This window comes from Phoenix dactylifera, chromosome 4 (genome assembly GCF_051530095.1).
Source record: "Phoenix dactylifera cultivar Ajwa chromosome 4, Ajwa_hap1_PhDact_Kaust_v1.1, whole genome shotgun sequence".
Lineage (NCBI taxonomy): Eukaryota > Viridiplantae > Streptophyta > Magnoliopsida > Arecales > Arecaceae > Phoenix > Phoenix dactylifera.
This window is the reverse complement of record NC_143193.1, coordinates 1,230,192-1,251,410: the sequence shown is the minus strand read 5'-3', so window position 1 is coordinate 1,251,410 and position 21,219 is coordinate 1,230,192. Positions and strand designations below refer to the sequence as shown.

Genomic DNA, 21,219 nt, shown 5'->3' with positions numbered 1-21,219 from the left:
CCCTTTAGCTTTGTTGAAGTGGCTTCAACACCTTCTTCTTCTTCTTCTTTTGAATGAAAATATCATGCATAACGTGTAAAGATACCACCAGAAAGCACTGGGCACCTCCGTCTCTCTCACCCATAGATGATCTCTTGAATAGTTTGCGACAAAGGAAGGAGGTGTCAAACAGCTGGCAACCCCAGCAACAATCATCCTAGAGTACGGGTCTCTGACAACAAAGCCCATACCATCCCTCTCTCCACCTTGCAGGACGCAACCAACAAAGTTGAACTTGAGGAAACTCAGAGGTAGGAGCTTCGACATCCTTTGGATGCCCTTTGGTATCAATTAAATTAGACTTTTATGCAACTAAATGGGCTCTTAGCCTAACTCTTATTTTGGATCAAATCAACATTGAGTCTTTTAGGATAAATTATAGTACCTATATTACACTTATGTTCAATAATTTATGAAATCTATATTTATGCGGTGCCAACGAAATTATTTATTTTTCGTGAAAAATTAAAATTATACTTAAGTGAAAAGGAGGGCACCATTCGTCTTCTTATGTTCCTGTATTTTTTTTATATATATTTGGATGTCATTTAGAGTTGATGGTTGGACTAATATTTTATTAAATTATGGGTTAAAATTTTAGATAAAAATAAATTTTATGGGGATAAATGTAGGTTTTACAAGGTAATTTTGTAGGGATTTCTGTAACTCACCCTTCTTTTAATTAGCCGAACCCAAAGCAAGCCTAACCATCCCTCTCCCCAACTTTAGCTTCCCATCTCACGGGAGCCGCGGCTGCACCAAGCTAGCGGTCGGACGATTTCGAAGCCAGAGAAAAGAAGATAGACTCTTCCCCTCTCCTCCCATCCACTTCTCTTCTACTCTAATTTCAACGAATTCATCTCTGAATTATTAGTAGAGTTGGATTCCTTCTTGGTTTCTTCGGATTACTCTCTTGGTTGGTAGCAGTGGATCCAAGGTGGGATTTTTGTTTTCTTTTTCGGTTGGTTTCTTGTGCAGTTGATTCGATTTCGAGGAGAGAGGGCCGAGGGGAGAGATGGGAACGGATTCGGACTCGGGCGGTGGAGGGGGCCGAGCACGGGGATGGGTCCTCAAGGCGCTGGTCCTCTTCGGCGGGGCGCTTCTATTGAAGAGGCTGAGGAAGTCCACCACCAGGTGGGACCACGCCCGCGCCGTCGCCGAAGCCCTCTCCGGCGAGAAGGTAAGCCCCCCTTTTCGTGGATTCCACTGTTTTAGCTTCATGTAGTTTGATTTAGAGTTCGTTACGTTAGTAGTCTGATGCTCTTCCTATTTTTTGGTGGATTGGGGTTTGGAAGTTTTCTCGAGAGCAAGCTCGTAGAGACCCTGACAATTATTTCAATATAAGGTGAGCATTTTCCTTTGGATATTGAGTATTCGTGAACTCCCATAACATATTGAATTGGTTGGTTTTTGTCCACTTTTCCATATCAAGTTTAAATTTTGGGAGGTGGGCAGTGGTCCATGCTTTGTTTTCAATATGGATGTCGTTTGATGTTTTGGTTGTTTTGTTGCTGGACTTAGGTGTTATTAACTTGTAGCTGGAATTGGTTTAGCCCCTATGTCTACTACTTCCATATGAAAGTTTGGCAGTGTTTAAGTAAAAAAGAAATTATAGGTTTCTTCAATACTGGAATGAAATTCATTAGCTGTGACGGGATTTTCTTTTACTGTCTTTGAGGTTATCTTGTTTTGATGCCTTGGTGCTCTAATTCAAATTCTACTGAGCTGTAACCTAGAAGGGGAACAAGTAGATAACTTTGACTAGCAAAGATAACATAAATGAAGATACTTATAACTTTGGCAATGATAACTGTAAGCATATTGACGAAATCTTCTTGCAACTATCTATTCAAAGATTTATTGACTTAATGGAAGAGGTTTTGTGGTTTTGTTCTGTATGCTGAGTTATACAAGTAGACCAGCTCATTGCTAGAATAGAATTCTAGATGGCCTTTTCTCATTGCATAATGGTCAAAATCTTGGTACATATCTTGATCTATGCCTTAAATAAAACTTTTCCTCACTCATGCCTACTGTTTTTATACAATGTTTTTGCCTCCTTAAATAAATAAATAAATTTACATATCCGATAGTTGTTATTCTTTCTGTCTGCAGAATGCTTATGTGTCCAGCAACAGAGATGGTTGATGACTCGAGAGTACTATACTTTGAGCAAGTATGTGCAGCTACATGACCTTTCATTACCATTTAGTTATTTTATTCTATTTTATTTTCTTGTTTGTACAATATCTGCAAATAGCTCTTCTTTTATGGCAGGCATTCTGGAGAACTCCACAGAAACCTTTTCGACAAGTATGATTACTTCTTACTTGGCCCTAGCATCTAAACTCATTCATGCGCATGCTTCTATACTTAACCAACTACTGATATGTTGGTCTTTCATGATCAATCTCTCTTGTCTGTTACTCAAATTATCTCTTTTCCTATTTTTTTCTACTTAAACTGAACATATAAAATACAAAGAGATGCAAAACTTTGGATGCTGAATGTGAGCAGTCTGAAATAGTTGTTTTGAGATGAAAACAAACTAAATGGTTTCCAAAGAGACAATTGAAGAAGATACTAGATGTTTTGCCATGAAGTAATAGGAAAAATCATTGAACCCCAAAAAATAGAAGAGAAGTAAAATAACTCAAAGGAGGCTTTTGCCTACCATATCAAGGCGACAAGGTAGAGATGCATCCAAACAAAGAAATGGGAATCAGGAAAAAGAAAGTAAACACAACTACCTCATTACTTCAATAGGGTATCACGAAGAAAGAGACTCTCCCTCTTCTCCAACTAGTTGTCATTGTGGCTATGTTCTTCTGGAACCCGGTCAAGGTCCAAGAATTCAATCATCGTAATTTGTTCTTCCAAAACGTCCTTCCACATTGCACATGATAGAGTACTGGAAAAGTCCAGCCTTTTCTCTGTTATTTGCTGGAGTTTGTCGATGACTACATATCTTATACTAATGGTGTAGGATGGTTTGCTAGGCCAAAAATCTGGTTCCATGGTGACAAAAGGGCACAATAAATGTGGAGATCTGAATTGCCTCTTTTACAAACTTTGCCTTGAAGTACATCCATTCCAAGGCCTGGATCTTATGTGAAGCTTAAAGAATTCTATGTGTTATTTGATTTTGTCCAGTTATAAAGCATAGCAGTCCCTGAACATAATTGGTGTATCATCTATGCCAGTAATCACTTTGATTATGGCAATCAAACAGAGAGAAATGCAACCTGATTTTCTCATCCCATAATTCACTTCTAAAATTAGGATTTGGGACCACACTTCAGCTTCTCTCTCAGCTATATCTAAAGAATATTTATTTTAGTATGCTTCAGAAAGCTGGAGGAACAAAATGCCAAGATGCTTCCAATACCATGTAACATTTCAGAATCTGATCACCAGTCTATGCTGTCATCCTAATTGCCACATTTTTTAAAAGAAACCTGTATTTCTGTAAATTCGAATTGCAAGAACCTAGTTTTTTAGTGCCAATCCTTAGTGCATAGCCTCCTAACCCACTTTTCTGGAGGAGCCTACTTTATTAAATTAAATTTGATCCTCAAGCTTTTAGATGTGAATTTGATCCGAGTACTTTCGAGATTAAGTTGAGTAGTTATTGGCTATGTTACATGGACTTGGGTATGATGATTGGGTGTGGGTGCATGTCAAGTGTGAGATTGTTGAAAAATCTCTAAAAAAAGTTCTTCTTCTGGACCAATACCAAAGTGTTGTACCATATCTATTTGAGGTGGCAGGTGCGGGCTATGAGGTAAACCAAGGGTCCGGGTAACTTAGATTCCTTGGTTAGTTAGCTGCTTTAATCTGTTTGCATCATTAATCATGAGGCTAATCTGCTTCAACAATATATGATCAACTTGTTCAGCATCATAGCCATAACTCTACTCTGTCCTCCTACATCTGTATTTTTGACAACAGCCCTCTTGCTTTTTTTTGTCCTTAAGCTTCCTAACTGACCAAAATAATATGATGATGCTAATGCCGACATGTTTTTTGTGGTTGTCATAATAATAGCAAGAGGATACTGTCAATACATCGAAGATAACAAAATGGTACAAGGAGATGTCGCCTTTACATGCTCTTTCCCTCAACAAAGTCCTTTTCTTGTCTTATATTTGGGAAATGTATAACAAATTTCCACCACAAAAGATTAAAAGAAGAGGGAAGATGGGGTGCTGTTTGACCTTGTCTGAGATGCTAAGACCCTAGCTATATCCAGAATAAACCACACAACCATTCTATCTCTTTCGTTATATCCATCATATCCCATAACATTACCCAAGAACTGCCATGATCTCAGACTTTTCTTGGCATCTTTACAAGTATTATTGACTCTTTATTTATTATGTTGATTATAACGTGTTTTTAGTCCAATAGAGCTCTTCTGATACACATGTCCATTAACTGTTGCACTTGAATTAGCCATTTTCCTTTTTGTTTCATTGTCTGAACTCATGCTTGAGCTCGTGATCTTAAAGGTCATATTCAGAAAACTTAAGGGTCTATAGTCCTTTATTTCCACAATCTTCCTTTTGGAATGAGATAGGTAAAATTGGCATTAAGATATCTTTATCCATACCTTTATATGCAAAAGATGCTTGTAAAACCCTGATTACATTTTGGATGAGAACGTTCCAGTGCCTTCTTATCAAATATGTATTTGGTCTATACTAAATAGATAAGATAAGGCCTGCAGATTCTAACACTGATTATTCTTACTCCTGATCATTGAATAGAAGTATTAACTGTAGAAAAGTAAGTCAAATAGGAGCCAAAAGATTACACAGTTGGCATCTCAATTTTTTTTTTTTGTGGTTGCGACAATTTATACATTTCTTTGTCATATCACACTTAATTTTATTCACTATCTCTGCTTTTGAATTAAGATGCTAATCATTCTGCTCCATATTGTAAGCGAAGCTGACTGTCCATGACTTTGTTACTACAGAGGTTTTATATGGTGAAGCCTTGCCCGAAGGAAAAAAAATGTGATGTTGAGGTGAGATCAGTTCTTGATTCACAGGTTGAGTCTTCTGAAACATATCGTTGTATTTACCTGTATGTCCTTGCATAAGACACTGATTTATCTCAACTTACAAGAAATGTATTAAGTAAGAAGAGATAAATGTGCTTTGGAAACTGTAACTTCCCTGAATCACTAGAAATCTTTATACTTGTCAATAACACTTCAATAGACAAACTTGGAGCTGGCCTTGTTTTTCTGGGCACCCTAATTCTATGACATCAATGACAGTTAAGTTCATATGCCATAAGGGATGTGGAAGAGTACAAAAACTTTTGTGACCGTCCAAAGGACCAGCGACCACAGCCTGAAGAAGTTATTGGGGTATGGCTTATAACATATGAGAACCTGTATTAGTTTGCATTCTTCAATTTGTTCTCCAGGTTAATAATTCTGGTTTCCTATCTAATTGTAGTACAATTGTTTTGCAACATGAGATGAGAACATTTTCTGATGCATATATTATGGTGCTCAACACGGGTTCCCCATTGTGTTTGGAAAGTATTGAATTATCAGTGATTAGCAGCTGATGTCTTATAATATGTGATTCAGATTAAAATTGCATTTTCTCATTTCATGGTAAAACTCCAAACACGACCAGGTATGCTCAGAAAGTTTGTAACATACATTTTTTTATGTTATAAACACTCATTTTTATTAAGAATTAGCAAATAATCCTATGAAAGTTAAATATGACCCAATTAGAAAAAATAATAAGCTCATGGATTGACAAAGGTAGAAATATATTTGCCAAGTTATACTCTTAAACAGAATGTGGTGTGTTGCTGGTGCAGCTACGAACATACAATAGATTATTCAAACGTGTTGTTACATTATATGAAGAATGCTACCATGCTTCGGAAGTTCAGATTACCATAATGGTGCTGATTTCTTACCAAGTTAATAGAGATATCTTGAAGAAGAATTTTGAGATTCAGTTGTCATGGAACTTAATTTTTTTATTAAATAATTCTGAAAGTTTTGACTGTGTTACTTAACCAATAGATAGCTCAACTTTACTGAATATACTTTTTGTCATTATAATACGACCTGTCATTCACATTCTTTTGACTGAAAATTTTTCAGCTTTGAATTTAAAAGATAGGGCGTTTAGGGCATTTCACTTTTAATATTCCTGCCTGAACTCCTTGAGCAATGACCATTCAGGTATATTCATCACCTTCTCGGCGTCCATGATAGAAACCATATCAGCACAATATTCCTTTGTTTTGATTAGAGGTTAGAATCTAATGATTAAAAGGACAGAAACAGAAGAAGTGGGGAAATAACAAACATGTCACATAATATTCCGACAATTTCCTGAATACAAGATCTTGACTTTGAAGCATGCATTTCCATGCTCATTACTCAGAATAAAGCATGAAGCTACCCAGTAAAACTGAGGACATTCTTCTTGATTCCTAAGCAGCCCGTTTTAGTGCTCTGTTCTGCCCTAATGTCTGTTTGTCTTCCTAACTATATTTTGTTCTCATCATGTCTTCCCATATTTTTCTTCTGTCTTTTTTTTTCCTACAAGTTGAGTATGATTCAGAAATAAGAATAAGTGGAATAGCACTAGCTTTGCCTATTCGTAAAGTTGTGTCACAATTTTTTTTGGCTGGCATAACCTATCCTCGTGTGTGCCTGTGTTTTGAAGGTTGTTTGGCAGACATAATCCAAGCCTGATGTTTGCTTTATTCCTGAATCAAACACAGCCATAGTGCAACATGAAGCACCCATGCAAATTTGGGCATCCCATATACTGCAGGCTGAATGAGATGGCGGATCTTGGCAGGCAGAACCATCCAAGGTTATTGGTTTCTGTTATGTAGATGTGAAAGGATTTATGTGAGGAGTATGATAAAAAGTGAGAAATGTAAAAAAATGAAGAAAAAATTATATTCTTATTTATAAAAACTTGTAGTTCACATCACTTCCATGATTCTGATGGATGCTGATCTTTTCTCTCGAGGGTGTATTAGCATTTGCCAGCACTTGAATGTTTTCGGGCAGTTTGAACTCATTCTCATACCATTTGTTTACATCACCCAACTATATTCGATTTCCATGCATTATTTGTTTTTTCTGGCTTGGCTGGTAGTTACTTTCCGTGTCAAATTCCTGAAATAGTTCTTCTGTTGCCCAGTGACTAATAATATCAATTAAAATTTTAGCTCCTTATGCGCTTCGTTCACATTATCACTGACCAGTATATGTCTCAGTTTTTAGTTTTATTAAGGTGGAACTTCCCAGTGTTGCAAGTCAGCAAGATTATAGTCCATAAATTGAAGTGTGATGTTGTGCTCAGGATATTGCAGAACATTTAACAACCGTACACCTTTCGTGCTGTGAACGTGGAAAGCGCTGCTTATATGAAGGCTCAAGTCCACCTGGTGGCTTCCCTAATTCCTGGGTACCCTTCTGTATACTTTCTCCTGCAGTTTCCTTTGGGCTTCTGGTGAATGAACTGATTTGCCTTAACTCATTAACTATTCCTATAGAAGCGAGCTGTTTCTTACCAAATATTTATCAACAGAATGGAGCGACATATTGCACGTCGGAGCTTGCAATTCACAAATATGGTGAAGTACATACTTGGGATAGGGGCTATGATGATGAAGGAAATCAGGTTTTGTAGTGTCTTGAGCATAAAAATCTTATATTCCCTCAATTGATTGTCGTCTTTCTTTGAAAGAACAAAATTATTGATTGTTTAGCAAAAAAAGGGGAAAAAAGTACTGATTGTGTTATGATATCATCAGGTCTGGGGAGCGAGGGGAGGTCCATATGAGTTCAAACCTGCACCATCATCTAGTGACGATGACATGTTTTCACCTCTAAATTTTGCCCCGACATTGTCTCTAGAGAAGAAGATGGAGGGATCTTTTGTGGTTGATGAGCAATAAATTCACTATGTAAATTCTACAGCTAGAAAATTGAAATAGATGTATATACTGCATCCCTTTTCTTTTGTTGCATTTCTTTGTTTGTTTTGGTCGACTGCTGCCAACTCGAGCTCAATGGCTTCCTTTGTCCCGGTGTTATCAATTTCCTCTGCAGGACGCACAAATTTCCATGTTCAAGGTATGAGGCACTTGACACTTCTTACTAGAGAAGGCAGAATAAACATTCTTTTGGGTTTTTAGTCCTTTTCCTTTTTCCACCTCAAGCTGTTAGATTCACAGGGTCCAAACAGAGTTGGCTGAATCAGGGCAGATATTTCAGCCATAGGATCAACAATCCAAATTACCATAAGAGGCCCCTACTAGGGAGTGGTTGTTTTGCAATATAGCACAATGGTTCAAATCCAATCAACCCTTGGATTACATCTGTAATAATTTATGTACAGAGTATTTAGTGAAAAAGCTGTAAGTTAATATGCATAATCTCGAAATTCAAATAGTTTGTGCATGCATCAGTTATTTTGGAATATTTTGGGGAATTTTTTGACTGATGAATGGTTGATGAAAAATGTTGAGGATCTACTGACTGACTTGTATAGTCATTCTATTTTTCTGCATATATGTTAGAATGACCAGGGGAATACTCAATTCATATTGTAATCATACTTTGTCAAAAGCCTTCTTTTCCAAATGTGGTTAGATGAGAGTATCCTATAATTAGTTTTCCTTGCTCTATCTTGATTGCCTATATATACTCATTGCTTGTATGATAATAGCTCAAATCCGGCAGTGGAAGCTAGATGACAGCATTCAAGAGAGTATCTTGTGGTCAGTAACAAATGCTAGGGTTCTGTCGAACAGTTCTACAAACGCTACTGAGTGCTGCATTTTTTAAGACTTTCTCTTATGTATGATACGAGCTGTTGACTGTAATTCTGGTCACTGGTTATCTACCAAAACCTTTACCCCTTCAAATGCACATGCTTCCAACTGCACATTGGTAAGATAAACAGGTCAAGTGTCAAATAATAAGTTATTTTTCTTTTTTTTGAGGTATTATAATAGTAATAATAACTTATTTTCCAAAAGGTCTGAAGTTCTGTTGTTGAGACTTATGGTTCCAAAATCCTCTCGTACCTTTCTCTTGAATCTATCCTTTCTTATGTGTTTTTCTTCACTTTATATGACCTTGTTTTTCACTTCATCCCATGCACCCTTGGTTATATTGGTAATTGGCACATGCAACAAAGGCATTTGTAGCTGTGAAGAGCTACCAGTAATGGATCAGTTTCTCTTCCCTTTCCCAAGTGTAACATGCAAAAATTGTAATCTTTATCTCTATTATGTAATGGGAAATTTGTGTATGATTGAGATTTTGCTTTGTAGCTGGACTTTTTTTTTCGGAAATCTTTTCGAATACAAGGAGCCTTCAATCTTGAAGGTATATGAGATATGAGGACTAGAGCTGGCAATCTATCTAAAATCTAGCAAATATCTAAAATCTAATACCAACCAAAGATAAAAAGGTTTGAAACCATCCACTGTATGCTGACAGGCAATGACTCATGCCAAATCTTGTTCAATTTCTAATAAACGGAGTCAACTTTGGTCCAAATGTCCAGCCGGCAGAAGTTCTTCATATTTTATAGAATAGTTAGTGGATGTATGTTGAATTTTCGCATTTTGTTGCTATTTGGAGTCTGCTTAAATATGTGTAGTATATACCACTAAAGTTCAGATACATATTGCATACAAAATCTAGACTTCGAGTCGCATTTTTGGATCCGAGATACCAGTTTTGGCTCTCAGCCAATTGCAAGTCCTAGTCCATTAAATTAAGAGTTAACTAAAATCTCTGGCTTGAAAGTGAAGAAAGAACCAACACAGATGCATGGCACAAATTGATTGTATATAGATAGAATTTATTCAAAGACAGTTTGGTGCCTTCCATCTCAAATCAATACTACCAATGAACTAGTAAAACAATAATCTTCACATTGATAGGATATGAATCCTCTCTAGTCCTGATTTGAACCGGAGATAGCTTGTCTTCCAATTAAGGCCACGATCGCCGTGATTAGATGGAGTCTACTAATGATGCATGGGACGGTGCATTGGCGGATGCCATCCAATCACAGCCATTATATTGATCATGGACTATCATGCCATGATTGAAACATAGGCCCTCCCAATTCCCCTCCTATTGTGGGTTGGATTTATCTACTTCTATAAGATTACCAAAGAGTAATAAAATTACTACCATCAAATATTTGTAGAGAAGCTAATAGTACTATAAAATATACTCTATGAGATTGCTTATTTTATTTTTAAACTCTCATGGTATATCTACTATTGTCTAATTTAATTTATCAAGAGAGAAAAAAAAAAAAAAAAAAAAAAAAAGCCAAGCCTGGTTCGGAGGGGATTCTAAGCATCGGAGATGAGCTCCTTTTTGCCGTTCATCCAAAATTATGTACGTGAATCTCACCTACCAACAGAAAGGACAATCCTCTCGCTACCTTCGGAGAATCCAAGTGGGTTTGTTTAAGTTATGTAATCGGGGGACCCACCGTGCCAGAAAAGGACACGTGTCCACTCTGCCCAAGGTCTTGACAAGTCTCGAGTTTCGAGGAACAGCCCTCGAAAAACGTGCGCCTCCCAGTGGGCTAGCAATTAAATATCCAAGAGTTGGAATATATAAATTGCCAAATCCCATATCACGTGGTCTCGAAAACTGACAATTTGCACGAGATCCTGTGTCCCATTACGTGGGGAACATTATTGGTACGGATTAGAAACTTGTCGCGAGGGCATTTGTTCCTAATGGGGTTGGTTTCGCTGGCAAATTGCAATCCGGACACTTGAATGATTGATGTGGATCACAAAATATCCATCAAAATTTATTTTTGATTTAAATTTATTTAAATATAAATAAAAATTTAAGCATTCAATTAATATGGATTCCAATAGATAACTACCAAATTTTTATAATACTTATAATTTTTTTTAAAAAATAAATGACCATATTAATCCATCATTAATTTAATTTGTCATTTATCTAGTAATATCCTTGATTTCGCTGCCATAAAGTTTAATCATCTAATTTATATCCATATTTATATCTATATTTTTAGTATTCGATTTGTATTCTTATCCATTTAAAATAAATATGGATATAAATTTTTTACATTCGACTAATATCGGAATAAAATAAATATGGATGTGGATATGGATATACTAGTATTTAATTCATTTTCAACCTAATTTCAGACCTAGATGTGGGACATATGTGCACCTTGGGCTTTTATAAAATAATTTTATTTTATTTATGTTTCTTGAGTGCTCATATTGTTTGTAAAAAAAAATCAAAAGGTATATATTTAGATAATTATATTATTATTATTATTATTATTTCTTGAGTATCATATTTATTATTATTTTTATTATTATTATTACTACTACTACTAATACTACATTATTATTACAATTGCTGTAGCTATTATTATTATTGCTACTGTTACTACTATTATTATTACTGATGCTACTATTATTTTTGTTATTACCGTTATTATTATTATTATTATTATTATTATTATTATTATTATTATTATTATTATTATTATTATTTATTGTTGTTATTATTATTATTTTTATTACTATTACTATTATTATTACTATTATTATTATTATTATTGTTACTACTACTATTATTATTTTTTATTATTATTATTTTTCTTCTTATTATTATTAATATTATTCTTACTACTGCTACTACTATTATTAGCCCCATTAGTGGTGTGTGGTGGTGGGTTGGATTCGACTCTTGTTAGATTATCGTGATCTTGATGCTGCCGGCGGAGAGAAACGAATGGATCCCTGATACGGGCTTCCCTTCCCCTGTTTCCGCCCCCTGATCTCCTCTGCCTCCCCCTTTAAAAATCAATTCCAATCCCTCGTGGGAACAAGATTCTTTTTTCCCCCACCCTCTTCTCCTTTTTAAATCTCCCTCCCCCCCCCCCCTTCCATTTGTCCAAATCCTTTGGATCTCTCACTAGGGTTTGAGGTGATCCCAAACCGATACCCAAACCCTCTCTCGTTGTTCTCTTGCGTTCCTTCTTCTTCTTCTTGTTGTTGTGAGCTCGATTTCTTTTTTTTTTCTTGCAGGTCTCGTCGTCATCGGCCGTAGGGTTCTTCGTCCGCCGGTGCTGGGGGAGTGTTTTCTTCGATCGAGGTCTGCTCTCAGCGAGCGATCTGAACTGAGCTCTTCTGTGTTTAACTGCCTTTTTTTTCATTTTTTTTTCCCCTCTCTTCTTTTGTGATTTGGACTCGGATGGCATCGATTCCTAAGGATTTTTGGTTTAAGATCTGTTTTCCTGATTGTTTGCCTAATTTACTTGAATTTTGCTGCTCCTTTTTCCTCCTAGATTTTTGCCGATCGTTACATGATCTGAGACGAGCTCTTCTATCTGTTGCACTTCACCTTTTTCTCTCTCGGGATTTGAACTCGCTGTCATCAGAACAGAGACATTTCTTTTTAAGATTTTTTTACACGAGTATTTTCTGCTCTTTTTCTTCCAGATTCCGTGATCGATAGACGATCCGAAGTATGCTCCTCTTGCCACTGCATTTCGCTTTTTTTTGTGCCGTTTTCTGGGGATTTGAACTCGTTATCATCGAAAAGGAGGAATTCTCCTTAATATTTTCTGGTTTTTTTACATTTTTTCTACGAATTCTGCTGCCTTTTTCTCCTCCACATTATGCTGATCCAGGCTGAGCTATGTTTTCCAATGACCATTTTTGCCCATTTCTGGAGTTTTGAACTCGTTTTCATAATATCTGAGGAATTTCTCATCTATTTGATCTGATAGTCTGCATTTTTTTCAACGAATTTTCCTGTTTTTTCCACCAGATTCCGCTGATCGTGCAGAAGATTTACGTTACAATGATGGATCTGAAGGAAAACAATAAATTTCTGAGCGCTGGGCTTCTACTTCTGGCGACCGTTGTCTTTGTGAAGCTTGTTTGTGCCGCTCTTGCGCCCAGGTCCAAGAAACGGCTGCCACCGACTGTGAAGGCGCTGCCAGTCATCGGAGGGCTGCTCCGGTTCATGAAAGGCCCCATTGTGATGATCAGAGAGGAGTACAAGAAGCTCGGGTGTGTCTTCACAGTGAATGTGCTGAACAGGCGCATCACCTTCTTCATTGGCCCTGAGGTCTCGGCGCATTTCTTCAAGGCCCCAGAGGTGGAGCTCAGCCAGCAGGAGGTTTACCAGTTCAATGTGCCTACTTTCGGGCCTGGGGTTGTCTTTGATGTGGATTATTCAATCAGGCAGGAGCAGTTCCGGTTTTTCACCGAGGCGCTGAGGGTGACCAAATTGAGGAGCTATGTGGATCAGATGGTTGTGGAAGCTGAGGTAATATAAAGGATGGCTCTTTTTTATGTTGCAATTTGCACTGGTTATACATCGATGACCTGATCACACACACACACACAATCTCTCTCTCTCGCTATGTTCTTTTGTTGCTCAAAGTTTAAGGTGCATAGTTTGACATGTTCTATCTGATTAAAAATGGTTATCTGGATGAAATGAACAAGATATTGATGAAGTTAATCTGCAAGAACTTTTCAGATTGATATGAGCATTCATATATTAACAATCTATCTATATCTACCCTGTGCTTTTAATGCTACGGTGCTTAAAGCCAAATCTGAAATCTGATACTCATATTTGGAGCTAATCTCTGTAGCTTTTAATTTTGTCTGGATTCAACATAAGGGAGTGAAAAGGTAAGATCCATGTTCATCATATGAGTACTATTTTTTTCTAATGTGTGTTACAGAATTAAATTGTCAGTTCCAGATGGATATCGATATGACCAGTCAGTTTCAGTGTCAATTGTTCCTTGTTGCTGTCTTTTAAGCAAAACAAACCCATAAGGTTCAAGAGGTTGGAGTTATTGTCAAATGTTTGATTTCATATTCAACCAAAAAAAAAACCTGAAGTATGCACAAATTATTTCATATATTTAGAAATAAAATTACAGGATTGAATTAGTCTCAATGCTTCAGATTGTTCTTTCTTTTTTAGTTCCCAAAAAGGTTCATATTTTTGCCTCTCTTCTATTTTGTAAGTGTGAATATGCTCTCCTGAACAATTTTATTTCCCTTGCCTACCAATAATTAATACTTTGTCACCATTGAAGGATATTTAGGTTGTTTCCTGCTGTTACACGTTTCTCAAGCAACAACGATGAACTGCTTGGAGTAGCTATATTTGATCTAGCTATCGTTTGCATAAAGAAAATTAGTCTATATTCCACCTAGAAACTCATGTTAGATGGTTTATAGAGAATGTTTTGTCTAAGGCGCAGTTTGTTCCTGTGGTACATTACTTGGGGCATTTAGTGTTAACAGAAAACTGGTCCGGCTAGTGAAATATTGGGCAGATTGATTAAGAACAAAGTCATGGGTAGTGACTTGCCCACCATATGATGTCACTGCTAAGATTATTGCTTTGTTCTTTGTACTTTTCATGCTTTTGTATTTGTTGAACTTTCAGCACCTTGTTCTGGCTTGGTTTATGCTGAGGCTTCCTTTCTTGGGGAATACAACCTGTTAACTATCTCTGTTAGATTGTCCTGCTTCAATTTTGTGGTCCAATATGGTTTGAAATTTATAGTAATAATTTGTTTGACTACTTTTTACAATTTGACCACTCTTTCTGATATGAGACTTTCTTTCTTAGAAAAGTTTATATAATGATTTATCTTGAGGCTTTCTTTCTTAGAAGATACAATGCCTTAACTGTCTCTGCTAGACTATCCTGATTCATTTTTGTGGTCTGATATCTGTAATAAATAACTTGTTCGCTCTTCATTCAGTGTGTGCGCATGCATGCATGTGCGTGTTTGCTTGTGTGTGTGACTGCTGCAGTCTTTTCACGCTTGGTAACATGTGAACTTTTTCAAGTTTTCATCATTTTCATGCAGTCATATTAATAAAGAAGTTCAAACTGCAGTGACATATGAACCTCCCTTCTCATAGTTGAGGTGTTCCCTGGTTTCCTAATTACTAGGACACCTGGGATCATGAGTGTTTCAACATTCCACAAAAGCAATTACACTAATTGTTAACCAAATAAACCATGCTTGCTAGGTCCCGTATGGCCCTGTAATCTTTAGCTCATATACTGGCACCTTCTGCAAGTGAACATCTTTGAATCTTCAACAAGTTATGCTTTGACTTCTCATAAGTTTCCAACCTCCAGCTCCCTAAATTGTTTATCATAAATGCCGACTGACTATTGATACTACGCAAGGTCTGTCGTACCGATGTACTGGTAGGCGCCGGTACCGGTGCGGTACCGTACCGTATCCAACCGAACCGGTACCGTACCGGTCTGGCTGGTTCGGGCCAAGAGCCAAAAAAAATTTAGGGCCGGTCGGTTCGGGCCGGTACCGGTTCAGTACGAGTCGGTATAGATTCGGTACGGGTCGGTATAGGTTCGGTATGGGTTGCGAATGGTCGGAACCGAAAAATGTAGCTGTACCGTACCGGTTCTGTCCGATACCGGTACGTACCGGCCCGTACTGACCGGTATGGCAGACCATGATGCTACCAGTTCTCTGCTTGCTGCCCTCATTCCAAAATGCACGACTTTTTTCTTAGAATGTTCTGTCAATGTTGAATGAACTGATATAGGTGAATTTCCCATGAAGGAATTAGTTCATTAAAAACAAAGAAAAGGAGTAAGTTTCTTGAGGCACCTTGTCCTTCAAAATACTAAACAAGGACTAATATAATGGGCTAATTGATCAAATATATTTATGGCCCAAAATAAATGCTTTTAGAAACCCCTACCATCTTCTTCTTCCAACTTTGGTTTCAGGATATCTAAAAGTAAGTATTGTGGAGCTTTTCCAATCACTCCAATTTAAGCTGGTTCAATTAGTCTCTTCAATTATCGGAAAACTAAGCTTGCAACTGAAAAGTTCAAAAGATCTGGAATTGGTTCGTCTGTGCAAGTCAAGCTAGATGCAACAACTATGTTGGCTGATTTTCTCCTTTGAATTTTCGCAACATGGTAAGCTAATGTTGACTGTCCCTGAGTGGGACTAACACCTAGCATGAACCCTTCAACTGCTTGCTGAATTATGCATTAATTATTGGCCCTTTGACTAATCCTTGCCTATCTATTCATTTTAAAAGGAGGAAACTAATTCTAGAAACTTTCATTTATTGTGTTCTCTATTTCTATACCTAATTTATTGTTTCCATTATACTATAGTCCGAGATTCCAGTCCTCTTTATTTTCGCTATGGATATGCTTTTGAATCTTTTCAATATTTTTAGGTCTTCTAGTGGGTCTTGTAAGCGAGATTACCATTTGCATGCTGATGGATGTCACAGGTCTGTTTCTGAAAGTGTAGATTTATTTTCTCTGACATGCCAGCCCCTATAGAATTTGGATTGCCTTTGAAAATGAGGTAACTCCCTATGGGAGCATGAGGCTTGAACTAAAGTTATGCAGCAAGAGTGTTTGTGGAAATGGAGCTGGATGTGGGGATGTGGGGTGGGAGTGAGTTTCCAAGGAGATTCTGAAGCGGGTGCAGCACCCTGCATTGAAATTTCCAGCTATTGGGAGCTAGATAGTGGGGAAGTGTACCTTGGTTGGGCAAAGTGATTATTGCCTTCATACATTTGGCATTTGAATTCAAATAGGAAATAATTGCCTAGAACCAAAAGAATATCGTTTTTAAAATCTCTTTTTTCAAAGTTTATTTGATTAGTACTGGTGTTAGTTAGAGAAGATATTCTTAATATCTAATTAAACGCAGTGATCCTAATGACATTTCATAGTGAACAAATAAATTTTGTAGTTTCTTCAACCTCATTTGAGATAGCTGTTCTTGGCTTCTTTGCTCCCCCCTTGTCCCTCTGAATTTCTAAGTATTAACAGTGGATGATAAATTTATTAATTCCAAGGTTTCAATAGCAAGATGTCAAAAAGGTCTTACCAGTCAGTGCAGAATATTTTTGAAGTCATCATTATTATTGAGAAAAAATATTCGAGACATTGTAGTGCTGGTATATGAGCTTGTTATCCGTATCACTGAGGCTCATTGCTTGGCATTGTACAAGTTGCTTTTCATAAAGTTTTATTGTTACTACAACTTGCATATGGTTTGCAGGATTATTTCTCAAAGTGGGGAGAAAGCGGCACAGTGGATTTAAAGTATGAGCTTGAGCATCTCATCATTTTGACAGCAAGTCGATGCCTCTTGGGGAGGGAGGTTAGGGACAAGCTCTTTGATGACGTCTCCGCACTCTTCCACGATCTCGACAATGGCATGCGCCCGATCAGCGTCATCTTCCCCTACCTTCCAATTCCTGCCCACCGTCGTCGTGACCGTGCTCGTGCTAGGATTGCTGAAATCTTTTCCACCATCATAAACTCCCGCAAGGGATCTGGCCGCTCGGAGGATGACATGCTGCAGTGCTTCATTGACTCAAAATACAAGGATGGCCGCCCGACCACCGAGGGTGAAATCACTGGACTACTCATTGCTGCCCTCTTTGCTGGTCAGCACACCAGTTCCATCACCTCTACCTGGACTGGAGCTTACCTCCTCCGCCATAAGCAATATCTCTCAGCAGCTTTGGAAGAGCAGAAGGATATTTTGAGGCGGCACGGGAATAAGATCGACCATGATATCCTATCGGAGATGGATGCGCTCCACCGCTGCATCAAGGAAGCATTGAGGCTTCATCCTCCACTGATAATGCTGCTCCGCTACTCACACAGCGACTTCACTGTGAAGACAAAGGAGGGGAAAGAGTACGATATTCCGAAGGGCCACATCGTGGCTACTTCCCCGGCGTTTGCCAACCGGCTACCTCATATCTACAAGGACCCAGACAGGTATGATCCTGATAGATTTGCTCCTGGAAGGGAGGAAGACAAGGCTGCAGGCCCATTCTCGTATGTTTCTTTTGGGGGCGGCAGGCATGGGTGCCTTGGGGAGCCCTTTGCCTACTTGCAGATAAAGGCAATATGGAGCCATTTGTTGAGGAACTTTGAGTTTGAGCTGATTTCTCCTTTCCCTGAGAATGACTGGAACGCCATGGTGGTAGGGGTCAAGGGGGACGTGATGGTGCGTTACAAGCGGAGGAAGCTGTCTGTCGACACCTGACCGTTGCCGACTGACCGGATGTTCGATCATCAGTAATAATGATGGCTTGCTTCTTCTCTTCAACAACTTGGGACTTTGTGCTTCATAATTTAGTTTTGCTGGGGGCTAGCCCCTTGCTTTCAGAACATGCTTGTCTGTAGCTCTTTCTATTTCATGTAGTGAATGCTTTGATACTGTGATCTATGTGCTATGGCTGGCTCATGGAGCTATTAGCGCCCAAGACTTTCTGATGCTTTGTAGTGGTCTCCTTGCTGCTTTCCTTTTGGGACATATTTTGGGTACTCATTAGGCCAACATTTCTAGTCTCCTGCCACTATTGTGAACTTCTTGATCTCAAAATAGTATATTAAATTAATAACATTAGTAAATTCATTTATTTCATGTAAAAAATCAAAATTGTAATTTTTTTTTTATATCTTTGGATAACTGTTATATCACATAAGGTTATCTTGGTTATTTTTTTTTTTTTTTTGACGTGGTAGTTGGTTTTTGTTTAAAATAATGGTTTGAGTAATGCTCTGTTGAGTTATGAATTAAAGTATTGAAATAGAATTTTAATACTATTGAGTATAATGTAATTTATTTCTAATCTGAAGAAAATTTTTGTAATTACTTATTCTTTTATCTACTAAATGTGGAGAATTATTTTACTCTTGCTCATTAAAAATACTTGTTGATGCATTTTGGCCGTCATGGGCTATATTCTTATTAGATGAGTAGATATTATTATAATGCCAGGGTAAAATTTATTTTTTAAAATATGATAAAATATGTACTGTTCAATCTTCTAATGTACAGTTCAACTTAAACTGGACCAGTGTTGACTTTAGGTTTAAGAATTAGATCATATGGATCATTTGCTGAGTCAAGTTAGGTTTATTTCTCAATCAAGAGAAAATTGAGTTACTTCACGTCTTGTATATGGTAGCTATCACCCCACTCCTTATGGGAACTGGGTTTGACCATACTTTTATTCCAAGACCATTTATCATGATTCTCCCAGCCCTATCCTGTATGAATTAGGATTAATCCTGCATTCCTTCCACCAACGAGCATGGCACAACATGTAGTGTAGTCTAAGAAGCCATAACATTCTCCTCTCCTTTATTAATAAAAACTTCTTTTCCTAAGGAAACTAAATGAAGTCATCCATCATAACATCCTTCGAAGCAAAATTTATGTTTTGATCAACTTTAAAATATATTAACCCACTAGAATTCTATGGATTTGCCAAATGATTTCCAACCAAAGTATTCCTCCATAGTGGAACTGAGAAGACCGAGAAATTGCAAAGTTTGATGTAGAATTAGAGTAGAAATTTTGAGTTTTCTTGTCCTTAATTTGCCTCGAGCATACTCCATTATTATTAACCGTTGAGCTAATTGCTATAGTTGAAGCTATTGCAATAGCTTTGCTATGCTTTTGGAACCCCATAATTTTAGACCAGATCAAAACCGCGCGAACTTAGGCTCCCTTGGCAATTCAATTAGATGATTACATATCAATTTTTCTCTTAGAAGGGTTAACTTCAAGATCTAACAAGTTAGAAGGCTACAAGTCAGCTCCCCTACTAGGAGAATCAACTCTCTTGTGAGTTATCCCTCCTAGAGCTTCCCTCCCTATGACCTGTAGTATTTCTTGACAAATCTTTTATAAGTCTTCTCCATTCGCTGTTAAACTCATGTAAGCCTCTCAGCCTAATTTCTTTACTCGATATTAGATTTCAACTCATATTGCAAAAGACCCTTGATTGATTTGCAGACCTAAACTTTAACTTTAAATTTGACACATCCAATAGTCTCCAACAAATATAAGAAAGATCTGGTAATTTGATCCAAACATGGTAATTTAGATTATCAAAAATTCCACTAAGATGCATGCTCTATGAGCTAACAATAAAATCAACTCCACTAATAGGGAAAATACTCAAATCTGCAATATCTCAAATGATTTTATTATCTTCTTCTTTTTATCGAGAACTATAAATTCACTAAATTATCAAGAAATAAAGTGACTAGTCTGCTTCAACTCGGAAGAACCAGAAACATTAAATAAAGAAGAAAATACTCATGTATTTTTTTTTTGAAAATTTTATCCCTCTCAGTAACAGTCTGGCTTTTTTTCCCCCCGATTGGTTGATAAAATTGAATCTACAGTAGCCATTTCCCAATTTGACAAAATAAACTATATTTTCATCTCTTTTCTTAAGTCAAATCTGTCTCAATCCACTGAGTTCCATCCACCTGCCACCTTCTTGATGGCGGGTGCTCGTTCGGACTAACCTTGATCCCAACCTTCTCTATTGATCTCCACATCGTCTGCACCGATTCACTGCTCGCTTAGATCTCAAAGCTCACCATCCTTTGTTATTCATCCACCCGAACAGCTCTCAAAACACTCCGTCCTCTGTCATTCATTCATCTGCACAAATCTAAAAATGTTCCATCTTCTATTATTCATTCATCTGCATAGATTTCAGAGTGCTCTATCCTTTATCATTCATCCATCTGCCTACACAGATCTCAGAGCACTTCATCATCTGTTATTCATCTGGCTGTACAAATCTCAAAGTATTTCATCCTTTATCATTCATCCATCTGCCTGCACAAATTTTAAAGTATTTTATACTTTGTTATTCATATGTATAGATCTCAAAGCAATTATTGGATGATCCTAGTAGATGCCCTAGTTTTTTTTGTCATTCTTTTATTTTTTTCAATCATCTTCCTCTTTTCTTTAATTCCCGCCAAAACAAGAATTCTCCTCCTAAATTAGTGAAAAGGTTATTACCAAAATTTTATGAATATTTTGTTATTATGTGTCAATCATGTGATAATAATTTATAATAAAAATGAATGGATTGATTATATTGTAGCGAAAATTAAGTTTTGGTTGTTTACCGAAAAATTTAATAATTTAGGGTGAAAGTGAAACATGCCGGAAGTTAAAAAGAGATGCCCGTAGGACGACCCAGATGATGATTGACTTGCAGTGGGTACATGTGTTCAGAGAGACGAACTGGGCAGCA

General features: G+C 37.3%; 2 protein-coding genes across 11 annotated transcripts; both read left to right on the top strand.

Annotated features, from left to right (window-relative positions):
• The first annotated feature begins 691 nt into the window (after positions 1-691).
• CRL (crumpled leaf) lies at positions 692-8,527 on the top strand. Of its 10 annotated transcripts, XR_015976950.1 has the most exons (11): positions 692-1,219; positions 1,335-1,384; positions 2,155-2,215; positions 2,317-2,352; positions 5,021-5,071; positions 5,327-5,419; positions 7,404-7,553; positions 7,632-7,724; positions 7,858-8,044; positions 8,136-8,179; positions 8,281-8,527. XR_015976950.1 is itself a non-coding variant. In XM_088719472.1 (10 exons), exons 1-9 carry the CDS (start codon positions 1,055-1,057, stop codon positions 7,999-8,001), a joined length of 843 nt encoding a protein of 280 aa, XP_088575598.1. In that variant the 5' UTR covers positions 692-1,054; the 3' UTR covers positions 8,002-8,044; positions 8,136-8,527. The 10 variants fall into 10 exon arrangements, 7 of the variants coding, with proteins under 7 accessions (XP_088575598.1, XP_008791036.3, XP_017698548.3 ...); XR_015976951.1 differs by having other exon boundaries at positions 7,404-7,508; positions 7,858-8,179; XR_001879508.4 differs by having other exon boundaries at positions 7,858-8,179.
• Positions 8,528-11,774: 3,247 nt separating this feature from the next.
• Positions 11,775-18,411, top strand: LOC103708119 (obtusifoliol 14-alpha demethylase-like). The gene is made up of 4 exons (XM_008792899.5): positions 11,775-12,061; positions 12,163-12,229; positions 12,908-13,411; positions 17,190-18,411. Exons 3-4 carry the CDS (start codon positions 12,941-12,943, stop codon positions 18,189-18,191), a joined length of 1,473 nt encoding a protein of 490 aa, XP_008791121.2. The 5' UTR covers positions 11,775-12,061; positions 12,163-12,229; positions 12,908-12,940; the 3' UTR covers positions 18,192-18,411.
• The last annotated feature ends 2,808 nt before the right edge of the window (positions 18,412-21,219 follow it).